The sequence below is a fragment of the Electrona antarctica genome (assembly GCF_951216825.1).
Source record: "Electrona antarctica genome assembly, chromosome: 2".
Classification (NCBI taxonomy): Eukaryota; Metazoa; Chordata; class Actinopteri; order Myctophiformes; family Myctophidae; genus Electrona; species Electrona antarctica.
The window spans coordinates 45417474-45431125 of NC_136807.1; the positions used below are offsets into that span (position 1 = coordinate 45417474).

Genomic DNA, 13652 nt, shown 5'->3' on the forward strand with positions numbered 1-13652 from the left:
ATAAAGATGACATCTCAACTGTTTCCTGTCGCACGTGTCTTTATGAGTTTGTGTGTGTGTGTGTGTGTGTGTGTGTGTGTGTGTGTGTGTGTGTGTGTGTGTGTGTGTGTGTGTGTACAAGTGCTTCTTTGTCTTCCCAGTTGTCTACACATTCCCACTTCCCACATATTATTGGTTAGTGATCTAATAATAACAAGGAAAATAGCTGAGTCTTTGCAGCCGGCATCTATGTCAAACTAAACTGGAGAGTGGGATAGTTCTGGCTCCCTGCTGTCTCCCTTGATAACACAAGAGGAGAGAAAGGGGGACCACATACAAGAATGGACAATCATGGCAAAGGGAATCACTACTAGACTGTGTGGCTGCTCCACACCACGATGATTTCACAACATGTCATTGAGTCATCAGCTCTCCTATAGTATCAATCATTGTACAGCTCCCATCTGGGATACTTCGGCTCTGGACCAAGTTTACACCTCCACCGCAATAATGTAAAACGTCCTGCTCTCGTTAATGGTGTCTTCATCATCTGCGTGCATGACACTTCCCAGAGAGATATAGCTGATAGCTGTGTCTGTGCTGTGTCCAGGAGACAGCTTTCCAGATGTCTTTCAAGGTCATTCTAATTGTAAAATAGGTGGTTGCATGTGACATATTGTAGCTCCCATGTCACAGGTCCAATCCAGGACATCAGAATGATGTGGTCAGTGAGTGCACTAATTGGATAGGTTGAGCCTGGACCATCAGAGCACCAAAATGTCCAAATATATTGTTGTGCGCCAGTCCCACCTTTCTATAATGGCTTAACTCATTGATCATATGATGGACTTTAGGACTCAAGGTCAAGGGTATGAAATATATTACTGATAAACTAAGGTAGGGTGGTGTAGGTGTGTTGGAAAAAGTCCCACAAAAACTAAACTGGTCATTATCTTGACTGGGGTTGGTTCAGTTCAGTGGACTAATAAATATGTGGCATCATAATCCGTTGTGTCATAGGCTGCACGCTAAAGAGAACAGTGACTGACTAATGGTATGTGAGTTTTGTGTTGTAACAGTGTCACTCCCTGTCTGTCATTTACTGAAAATGTTTCCTTTCCTTCCTCAGGTACTTCCTGAAGAAGTACCTGGGGTTTGCCGTTCATACCTCATGCTCCCTCTGCCGTATCTTTGTTCAGTGTACTATGTTATAGTAAAAAAAACTAAAACAACTTTTACCCTCTTGGCTCTTTGTCTTCCATTTATTGTGCTTTAAGGAGTATTATATGAAAACTATAGTATATGGATCTAACCCTTGGATTCCTAAAGATTGCAATTGCTTGTCGGTGATCTAGCAGGGTTATTGTTTTGATGCACATACAATATATGCTAAGGAGGACCATTACTTAAATGCCCCCAAATTGTATACAGCTTATGTTGTTATAGTCAAGCATTATCATTGCAATTTTTTTTTATTAATTTCAAAATAAGTATTCCAAGGCACTTTAGCAGGTAGCTAACACAGTTATTTATAAACACAGAAACCCGGTCTAGAAACCACGGTCTGCACAGGCCTTCATTAGGGTGTGTATGTGTTTTGTAAGGCAATGTGAAATGATGGTAATCTAAATTCCACTTCACTGTTTTCTGATTGCTGAGGTAACATTTGATTTGAATACAGACTAAAAATCATTTTTGTTTCAAATCTTTACACTTTACACTTATACTGTACTTTACAATAGAATTGCCTTGAAAAACATCTGGGAAGCCGTCTCCTGTCTCCTGTCTCCTATCTCCTATCTCCTTGTGGCAGCGGTGGCCGAACGGATTGCGGAGCGGTCTTGATGATACCGGAAGGTCGCCAGTTCGAATCAGCGGTCCGACACGTTAAAATCACCACCGCTGAAGTGCCCTTGAGCAAGGCATTGAACCACTACCATGAAATGTTCTATGAGCAGGGCCTGGCTGGAAACAAGTTCTTGAGCTTAGCCCAGATACCCTTGGTAAATATAGTAACTTTGCTTTGCTTCCTGTCCAGACACAGCTATCAGCTATATCTCTCTGGGATGTGTGTCATGCACGCAGATGATGAAGACACCATTAACGAGAGCAGGACGTTTTACATTATTGTGGAGAGCTGATGACTCAATGACATGTTGTGAAATCATCGTGGTGCGGAGCAGCCACACAGTCTAGTAGTGATTCCCTTTGCCATTATTGTCTATTCTTGTACGTGGGTCCCCTGTTCTGTTCTTTCTCCCCTCCTGTTGTGTAGTCCAGGGGTTCTCAACCCGTGGGTGGCGACCCCTCGGGGGGTCGCCAAATTATTTTAGGGGGTCCCCAAATTATTTTCAAAAAAAAGAAAAAAAATATTTTCACGATTTTTCAAAAATAGCAGACCTACAAGCTCGTAGTGCGCCACTCGGTGGCGCGCTATGAGCTTGTAGATCTGCTATTTTTCAATAGCTAAATTATAACAATGCTTAAAACACCAAAAGGGGTTCCCGCCCCAAAATGGTTTATGGTTATTGTAGCAGTCAATTTATATTGGGGGTCGGGAGGGGGGGGGGGGGGGGGGGGGGGCGGGGGTCCCGAGACATTGCCAAAGCATTTCCAAAAACGTTGAGAACCCCTGGTGTAGTCAAGGGAGAGTGGGAGACAGCAGGGAGCCAGAACTATCCCACTCTCCAGTTTAGTTTGACATAGATACTGCCAGTGGCTGCAAAGACTCAGCTATGTTCCTTGTTATTATATATTAGATCACTGACCAATAATCTGTGGGAAAGTATAAACAAAGAAGCGGCAGACTTGGATAACTTCGTGAAACAAGTTAAATAAACAACAGTAGAATTTCCCATTGGCACATAAACAGCATTGTGGTTCTAGTCATTTGTATGAACTCACTGTTGCAACGGTAGGCCTACTGTAGTACCTGCAAAACAACTTTATTAATACCACCAGGGGAATTGTGGTGTAACGATCGTAGGAAGAGAAACTCCCAGTACTCTAATCTGCACACAATAGACCTTCCAGGTCAACATAACATCCAGTGGCATGATTCAGTCATTAGGCTATATATCAATGGGGGTTCCAAGCTAATAGAAACTACAGCCTTTACTCCATGCTGAAATAGAAGCCATTGTTCTTGCATTAATAATTACAAAAGAAAATCCTGTTTGAACATCTACCGATGATACGTTCATTAAGTCCCAGGTGCATCCATGTTTGTATGTATTTTGTTTTAGTTATTCTATTTATAGTGACTCATAGGAATAGACTACGTGACAACCAGGAATAGTCTGGTGACCACCGGAGAGACGGGTGGCAGCCGGAAAGTAGACAGCACCCGGGAGCAGTATGGGTTGGCGCCCCAGCCTGTGTCTTCCGTGAGGAAGAAGCCCAACAAACCCTCGGTGAGGCCTTTAGGAGGGCCATTCAATTGTATGTATTTTGTTTTAGTTTTTAGTTTTTATTACGCAGATTATATTCAAAGTCCTCTGAGACCAAATAGACAGAAATATGAGCAAGAGAACCAATTATATGAAGATAGGTTGAAAATTGGTGAATTGTCTTTAATACTATCTCTCATAATAATTGTTGATAAGTGATATTTAATCCACTGTTCTTTAAACCCCCAACACAACACAACACAACACAACACAACACAACACAACACAACACAACACAGCCAAAATAGTAGGCTACTGTAGTAGACCTACTGTTAAAAATATCTGTACAAGCACTGTGAGAAATGTGCTATATAAATCTAAGTTTATTAATTAAAATAGGATCGAGATTTACAGATTTACAGAACTCCATCACAGTCTAGCTCTAACAAGTCTTTTGCACATGGGAGAAAGACTGAAAGACTATGTTGCTTTAAAGGGACTCATGATTCTGACTGTGACATGATACTATTTCCCATGATTCTGACCTAGCTACTGTATTAGCATTGTCATGTTTTTTTTTGTTATAAATCTTTTCTATTAATGTTGGATTCATGTGAATGCTCTGATGAAGCCCATAACTGAAACTCGTTTTGTTGGTGTGTCAATAAAAAAATGGAAATGTGAGTACTTTGTCCTCCATTTATTTGATGATATGCATGCAATCAAGAAAATATATTATCTTTTCCATGTACAGCCTAGGCTTTGTAATAATCCAGGTCAGCCCTTTTTAGCCTTGTGAGTGTGTAGATCTGCTATTTTGCCAGCCTAGCCTCTTTCTTATTTAAGTTAAGGCTTTGTAATAATCAGGTCTGCTCTTTTTTCCCCTCTACATGTTATGGAAATATATTGTCCATTCTGATGTCTGAAGGTGAATGCATTAAGTACAATTTCATTTTAGAAGAGTATCAAGGGAACATTATGGCTTGGCTTTGGCTTCAGCCGTGCCAATGCAACCCCCCCCCCCCCCCCCCGCCCCATCACCTCAATACGATTCATACACCACCTGTCTAGACAGCACCTATTGTTATCATAATTTCTCGAAATCAACACAACAGAGGTGTCACCTCCTTGGCAAGGGGAAACGAGTCTTGTCCACACAGGTGTCACCCCCATCTCTCCATGAAAGGAGTTCCCTGGATGGAACTACACAAAACAAGTCTGTCCACATAGGTGTCAGTCGGGGGTGACTTGCATATGCAATTCCATTTGCTCTGTATGCGTCTCTCCCGGAAAGGAGTCCCCTGGATGTAGGTACAGAGCAAATGGAATCACATTATATGCATAACTACACCAAAACCTCAGACAAATAGCTGATCTACAAGACAGCTATCTTGACAGCTATTGTCAAAGCTGATCTTTAATATAAATGTGATTAATTACCCAGCACCTATCGCAAGGCACCTGCCAATTGTGTGACCCAAACTTTTGTGTTTCCCTTGACGTCTCTCGCCTTGAGTGGATCGATTTTGAAATCGACCAAAAGAGGAACAAAAAATGTGAAACAGGAAAGTGGAAGGATAGGATCGCTCCCATGCTACTAACTAGGCTATGCAGCCAAACGTGATATTTTTAGACCAACTGCAGATGATGGTGTTTCAGGGCCCATAGAAAACATGTTGTTTATAAACTGTGCTGAATCAAATGTCTGATTCTGTCTCAATAACTGTTTTTTGAGTGGTGCAACCACTCCTATAGACAGCTATGTGTGTGTGTGTGTGTGTGTGTGTGTGTGTGTGTGTGTGTGTGTGTGTGTGTGTGTGTGTGTGTGTGTCTGTGTCCGAGCACGGAAATAGTGTTATAGCGTTTGTTCACCACCAAGTTGCTGTTGCACAGCCTAACACACAGACACACACACAGGCCAGGGAGGAGGGCTTGTACAGTACAGCAGAGGCGTATCTACAATAAGGCGAGGGCAGGCGTCCGCCTGTCCAAATCCATTTCTGGCCTGGCCAAAATCCATACAATGAGAAAAAAGAGGACAAAAACAAGACCTGACAACTATTAAAATGGACACAGGCTGTGCAGGTAGACCACATGACATGGCCCTAAAAATATGCAATTTAAATAAATAATAAACTATTTTTGGCATCTGCCACTTGAATTAAGGTGACTGCACTTGATTGATTGACATCAAAAAGGGCAGCTCAAACCCACATATTTTCAAAAGTGTTTCGCACAAACATCAGTATTACAAAAAAGAAAAATAAGTGCATTTGTCTAATATGTAACTATTTTCAGCAATGGGATAATATATATATTTTTGGTGGGTAGATCTGGTTGAGCTGGTCATTTTGAAAGTAGCTCTCAAGTCTAAAAAGTGTGGGCACCCCTGCGGTAGAGCAACGGCCAATCAACTGCCATTGGAATGTAAATGCATGCCTTTCAGCCTTTGTACCCCACTCGTCTGGCAGGTATATCTCTTTGAAAACCTTTAGTGCTACGATTGAGCGCGGGGAGACGACAATTAACATATCTTGTCTGGCCAAAACGTCTAAAATCAGTTCATCGATCATTCCAGTCCCCCCTCGCCCGGAGAGAAAGACGTCCGTGTGCATCTCTTGAAAAAGTGGAGATAATTGACTAAATACACGTTTTGTACCAGAACTTTCACATGGATAAAAAACTAGAGGACCATATTTCACTCCACGTCTTTGGAATTATTTAATGGGTGAGTACAAACAGAGCATTTATCACATTAAGGCCGCCCAGTTAACGTCCGACATGAAAGTAACCGCGACCGTTCTATGGCTCTGTATGTGAAATACTGTATATACTGTATGTAACAACAGAGCCATTCTAGGGCTAGATTCACCAGGACCCTGGATGGCTTGATTCTAGGATTAGAATAACTGATATAAATATTTGTGTATGCCCTAGAAGAAAATGTGCCCATTCATGATGATGTCCAAGATATTCATCGTCTTGGATAATGATCGATCCTTATCCAAGAAGACGATGAATATCTTGGACATCATCATGAATGGGCACATTTTCTTCTTTAAAGGGTTAACAGGGTGGGTGTATACTGTGACTGTCTGCCGGGTCTGCCCCCTCCTTCCCTCTGATGGGTCACCCGTCGAAGTCGAAAGTTCCTGATTCTACCAATAAAGTGTGAGTGGGTTTTATTAAGAGTTCTTCGCGGTTTGTAGTCTTAAAAGAAGCGAAAGCCTCTCTACTTTGAAGAGACGTGCTGTATTTTCAAAAGGTATCGCTGGGATATTTCGGACACAATGCCACGGTGAGTAAACTGCCCCGCACATCGCGAATGTACCGTTAACAAAAAGTAACACTGTGGATAAAGGAAGAGTGAAACAAGCTCTGGTCCAAGCTAGGTAAAACATGCATTCTTTCTTTAGCGTAGCTGTTCAGTTAATAACTTGTTTAGGGTCTTCTTTGATTTCAGGAACTTAATTATTCGCGGGAACACACGTGAAAACTGTTAACTGTCCTATGATGGCAAATGTCCTATTTACAGACATCAGTAAAGCGCTAAGCGGTTTGTTTTTAAGACTGGGCCTGCCCTGTGTGCAGTCCGGGGGACACTTCCACAATCCCCATCCCCGACCCCCAACACGGAGAAGAGCACACAGGTTATGGTATGAATAAATGCACAGCTGTCCTCCTGTCTGGAATTCAAATGAAGTTTATCTAGGAGTAACCACTCCGTAATCTGGCCATTCTTGCATGTTAAAACGTGTTGGGCAACACATAAATAGTTCTGCGTAGTGCGTATATATAAATTGTATGCAACCTACAATGTAGACATCCCCATATGCTGCTGTAAAAGATTGTACGGACCGGTACTTTGTTTTTAAACGGTTGCCTAAATGGGCTAGTTAGTTATATGTCCAGTTGTCACAGAGGGGGTGGAGTTAGACCAATAAGGGATCATACCACACATTCTTCAGCAAGGTTAGGTATGATGAGAGACGTCTTTCTTCACTGCAGATCTGAAAGGGGTGAATGAATGGTGAACTTTATGTTTCCCATCTGTGGTTTTCTAAAGTCCTCCTATCAGAATCAGATTAATTATTGTCACATCACAGAGCTGTACACTGGTGTAAACAGTGGGTGATCTGGTCAGCCTTGGATCCTATCCTAAAAACAAATCAAAATCAATTAGGCTACATTATTGCTATGGGCACACTATGTTATGTTTGTTAACATATAGTTAACATATCTCTGCTGTCTGGAGGAAACCTCATAACACCAAAATGTTCATTTTTCAGGAAATGAAAAATATACGTTTTGAAGGAAATAAAACCTTATATTTTTTAAATTATGCAATACTGCCTCATCAAAGTTGGTGTTGTGACTTTAGATATTGTCAATTACTTGCATGAGAAGGAGAGAGGTGGTGGAGTTCGCTGTTTTAGCAGACAGTTGAGGGTCCAATGGAGTTAAGATGTTTTGTCCAATGCAGACAAAGGGTGACAAAGGGTGTTCAATAGCACTGATTTATGGAATAAAATCAAAAACCTCAAATGGAGTTATGAGGTTTCCTCCGGACAGCAACGATGCTTGTTTGTTTCTACAGTCATGCTTGTATGATGTTTATCTTGTGACAGAGGAGATGGTGAAATGAGATGCCATGCACAAAGACCAATATGGTAGCTAGTAGCTACACATAGTATGAAGGGGGGAAAAATCACACTTGTGTGATGTTTGTTTTAAGCATGCCCACCCAGGGCGTCACGCTATTATTGATGGTTTTTTTTGGGGGTATGCTGAAAAAAAACAGAAGTTGCTTCTGTGGGCTGTGTCATCGATTCCGATTTCAACCTGTCATGGTGTTTTCTCGGGCCTCCTGGCTTGTTTCTTGTATGAAACAAAATTACTTACAAGATGTATTTATATCGGCCACATGCGTCATAACTGCTATAAAACAAACAAACCAAAAAAAAATCCCATAGATATGGCTGCCATATGACATCATCTTCAAAAGCCATGTATTGGACAGGCTAGCGTCCCTCAAAAAAGTTTCAAGTAAATATCTTTTTCATTCACAATGTCATTGAGAAATACTACACTGCCCACAATCCTAAGGATACGCTCACATCTGTGTCTGCCAGCGCTTAGTAATAATAATAATATACCAACAACACCCACTTACATACAAATTGCTTTACATGTGGTGTAATGGACAGAATGGAATTCTGAAAGAGGATGCTACTACCACTTGTATTTTAAGGTCGGCCATTCTCTTAGGTTAGTTTTGGGTTTGGAGTAGAGATGTTTTAATGAGTTTTGGTAGGGCATTCCACAATTAAAGCTATGAGGCATTGAATAAGAAACGGCTATACCACCTTCTAGAAACTCGGGATTACAATGATACAGTATGACTATGTATGCACAGAGCCCGATAGGCTATACCCAAGTATTCATCATAGATGCATCACAGGCGATTGGTGTCACAGACCACCAAGTCCGAGGTCCACGGCGCCACGCCCTAGTCAGACGCAATTTTATTTACCATAACTCATAACGTCTAGAGTGACATTGAGTAATAGACGGGGTTATCCAAGTCTAGGGCTAAGTGCTGTAATTCTTTTATACCATTTAAAACACGCCCTTCACCTAGGAATTTCCAAGTAGTTACATTGACAACATGGCCTTGGACTCCCATAAATAAACAAGCCTTTGGGGGAGACGGCTAGCTTTTAGAGGCGGGATGAGCAGGGAGTGCCGGAGTAGACTGTATATCAGTTTACAGATCTTGGCATACATTGTTGGGTTATTTCTTTTCTTCAACTGTCAGAAGCTTCAAAACGATAATAAGCATGAAACATCGACACATCTGGTAAGCAGTTGGCACGCAGTATTATCTTATTTTTAACCTATCCTGTACTATTCTACATGGTTTTCTCTCTCTCCCTCTCCACAGTCTTTGACTGGGACTACACCAAAATGCGCTCCAGCGGTGACTCCCCGAACATACTCTATGCCCCGAACGTCGCTAGAAACGAGGGCTCCCGGAACAACAACAACAACAATAGTGACAGCGGAAACTCAGGTTCCCAGTACGCACTATGTGCGCTGGGGGTGGGAGTAGTGGCCCTTGGCATCATTATGATCGTGTGGAGTGTGGCCGACCATACCGCGGGGCCTGGGAACGAAGGCGGCAAGCCTGAAGGAGGTGGAGGTGGTCCTGTCAACCGCATGAAAACCTCCTACGTGGCCTTCGTGTTGGTGGGCTCGGGGGTGGTCATGCTGCTGCTGTCCATGTGTTTGGGTATGAGGAACAAACAGCGGGAGCAGGAGTGGTTGCAGAGTCAGGGAAGACCCGGAGTGGCGGCTGAGGAGCAGGCGGATGTAGAAACGTGAGTTAACTGTCTAATGGCATGTTATTTATGTGAACATTTGGTATCAGTGAGTTAACTGTAACAGCAGCATGTTATGTGGTATCAGTTCTGGTCTATATGTGTCATCTAAAGCTTTGTTTGCATTAGTTAGTTTTCAAACCTTGATAGATGGCATCGTCAGTTTCACATATCGTTGGGTAGAAACCTTTTATCTCCATACTTCTGCTTGTCATGTTTCTAAATAAATAAATCAATCATAAATGAATGCTGTAATCATTTCATCATGCAAGCGTGACGTGTAAAAGTAGCAAAAACAGTTTTGAACATGCAAGATTTTACCACCCAACAGCGACGATATGCATTTGACTTAGAATTGATGAGGAATCGATCTCTTGGTCACTTGGGTCACCGTCATGCGCACTTAAGCCTCTCCAACTGATCCAAAATGCTGCAGCTCGCTTGGTCTTCAACCAGCCTAAATTCTCACGTCTCCCCCCTTCTCCGCTCCCTCCATTGGCTCCCGGTCGCTGCCCGCACAGAATACAAAACTCTGATGCTGGCATTCAAAGCAACCAAAGGTATGGCTCCCCCATATCTTGCAAGTCTGATCGAACCTTACAAACCTTCCCGCGTACTCGGATCAGCCAACGCAGGGAAGCTGGAAGTACCTTCACTTAAAAATGCTGGGACAAAGCTCCACTCCCAAATCCCAAACTCTTCTCCTTTCTGGCTCCAAAAGTATGGAATGCACTTCCCATTACAATCAGAACTGCAGCCTCACTCCCAACCTTCTGCCGTAGTCTGAAAACCCACCTCTTCAGACTCCATCATGGCCCGTAGCACTTGCCCTAGCTCCGACATTTTTATGTAGACTTAGATAGCATTTTATGTAGACATGGCACTATAAAGTATACATGCATAGTTCCATTATATAGATATTCCACTGTTCTTAGCTTACGTATGATAACTACTTTTTATGTATGTGATGATGTATTGCCATGCTTTTTGTTCTTGCTTAATGTAAATCGCTCTGGATTAAGAGCGTCTGCTAAATGCCTAAATTGTAAATTTGGTACTGCCAATATTCATGCGTCTCTACTATATCTCTTTCTATGATCAGTCCTGAGGAACGGGCTCAGCGCTACGCTGTGCCCAGCTATGATGAAGCAGTGGGCACCCAGTACCCAGTTCGACAGAGCAACCCGCACACCTCTGTCCAGCTGCCCTCCTATGACGACCTGGTCAAAGTAGACGGGGTACCGTACGAGACTGAAGGGCCAGAAGGTCAGCAGGCCCCTGCCGTGTCGCAACCCGGCGCTGCCTCAGCTGCTCCATCCGCGTCCAATCGCAGATCTGCGAAAGCAGGCCGCAGCAAACTCCTGCCCCTCAAGATCCGTAGGATTAAATCCGAGAAGACGCACGTTAGGAATGAGGACAGTTCTTCTCAGCCAATATCGGTGATCAATATAGAGCCACTGACTCCACCACCACAGTATGAGGACAAGGTGGTGCCTCTCTGAAGTCTTGCAGAACAAACATGTTTTGTGAGACTTTTGTTTTCCTTTTGGATCTCACTGGATATCTTGGATAACGCCAGCATTGCTGGACGAACATAGCTACTGGATAGTGGATACTCACTAACTGTGTTTGTATGTACAGTACTTGTCTGTTGCAGAAGAAAGCACATTGGATAATAGCAAGAACCAAATCTAGTCATATCCTACTGTATGTCTAAGGGTACATGCCTGTCAGCCTTTGTTGTGTGCTGTCAACATAATGTGCAAAGATGGGTTTATAGTGAGAATATCTGCTTGTGTGTGTGTGTGGATGTAGTGCTGTGCAAATGCATACAGCATGTGTGCGCCAATAGTTCCATGAAGGGACTGATGTATCTGAACCATGAGAGCCCCGGAGAAAAGTTGTGACACACGGCAGACAGCAGATCAGAGATGAGGTTGTTTATTTCACAAGTACACAGCGCAGCAATGCATACATGTTAAATGCTCACGCCAGCCAGAGTGGCCTGACGTGCTCCACACATGGGCTGACGCCCGACTGACAAAGAGTCCCATTTTGATTCACCTTTTAAGCAGTTTACAGAGTGTAGGGTGTCAACAGAAATATGCATACATTTTAGTGACAAGTCCTTTGATCAATCAGTCTGTTCCTTCATGTCAACAAACTCCTTTGTCATACAAACAGCAAATGGCAAGGCCCTCACCACATGGGACCGGGTGTGGAAGACAGTCACAGACACCCTACAGACACCTCCAAATGAAAGTCAAGATGAGCACAGTAGCACACATTACTTAGAATTATGAATTCCAGATTCATCAGGACGAAACCAACATTGTGTGCAGTGTTTCCACCCTGGAAGACTTGGGAGTGATTCACGTATACCCACTGAGTGCATGGTTTGCCAGGTATCTGGAAAGGCTCCTCTGTGTGTGTGTGTGTGTGTGTGTGTGTGTGTGTGTGTGTGTGTGTGTGTGTGTGTGTGTGTGTGTGTGTGTGTGTGTGTGTGTGTGTGTGTGTGTGTGTGTGTGTGTGTGTGTGTGTGTGTGTGTGTGTGTGTGTGTGTGTGTGTGTGTAAGAGTTCCCTGCAACTTGATAATGTAACGGTGATGAAGACTTGGGTGGTCATGTCATGATGAGTTCGAGGACAATAATGGCAATACCCTTATGCTGCTTGTTCAAGACGGTTCATAACCCTAAAGATTGTATTGAATGGCAGTTAAGTCTAAAGCCAAAGTTTAGGACAGAAATGCTGTCGGTTCTGATTTCTTCAACCTGATCACGATGATTGCAACAAAAACATGGTGGAAACGTCTCCTTCGTGGTTGGTGGCATTTCTTTTTAAATATTTTAACACAGAGGATCTGTAATTATTATGTAATGTTTAAGGAAGGTTTCCTACAGGCCTTCATGTTATGTTTTGATCACTTGAAAGCAATTGCTTCCATCGTGAAACCAAAAAGCGCTGTGTCTTGAACGCAGCATTAGTGTTTTAGTTGTCAACAAACTGTAGTGATACATTACGTTACAAAAAGAAAATGTCTTATCAGCAACACGTTGCCGTGCCAGAGTTCGTTCTCCGTGTTTTGGATTGGGTCAACATAGGAAGTTTAAGGGAGCCTGAAGGACGTTGCTAGCAAACAAGGGGGCTCAAGAACAGTGCGAGGCCTTTGCCCTGCAGTAGTGAGAGGGAGCTTGGATGTGAAGGCAGCAGTGTAGTCTGTGCTCTTCTCTCGTGTTAATGCTTTTGTACTGGTGTGAGATGAGCCACAGAAAGACTCTTTGACTGAGCAGCTGGGCTTGAATGAGGAGGGCAACCATTACTCACTCACTCGTCACCGTTCTCTGAACCACACAGGCTGACTCACACAGTACTATGCACTCTGAGTATGCAGAGAATGGACAGAGAGAGAGAAGGGAGACTGCCTTAAGGGCATTCCCAGGAAGTTTTCCTGTAAAACACACAGGGTGCCTGTGTGTCAATCATTCTAAGCTCCTTCCTAGAGCTAAGGTATGTAGGAACCAACAGTTGAAGGCAGAGTAAAATGAGTACCTTGATAGGAATGATTACCGTTTCTCCCAACATTGTCAGTTTGAACAAGTATGGTTCCCCTTTAGTTGTGTGGCACAACAAGCAGTGTTTTTATTTCTCAATATGCCACATGAATATGTCAAACTCGAAGGCAAACATTGCTTTATATCAAGTTGAATGCCATTGCCACATTGTTTGTTCATACTTCAACATGTTCAGTAGTACTGGGAGCATAGGCAATCATGTATCTATGTCCCGTAGTTAAAAGTACATTTGTATTTTAAAGTTTTAATCTAATCAACACACATTGCAGTCATTAGTGTTGCCAGTTTCCTTTATCGTTTTTTATATTAAATACGTTTTATATTTCTTTTA

General features: G+C 42.8%; 1 protein-coding gene across 1 annotated transcript; it reads left to right on the top strand.

Moving 5' to 3' along the window:
- Positions 1–9368: 9368 nt before the first annotated feature.
- tmem51a (transmembrane protein 51a) lies at positions 9369–12223 on the top strand (the record flags this gene model as incomplete). The annotated part of the gene is made up of 2 exons (XM_079515686.1): positions 9369–9748; positions 10851–12223. Coding segments are annotated over 2 exons (780 nt in total), but the record flags the coding sequence as incomplete, so codon positions are not given.
- Positions 12224–13652: the final 1429 nt, after the last annotated feature.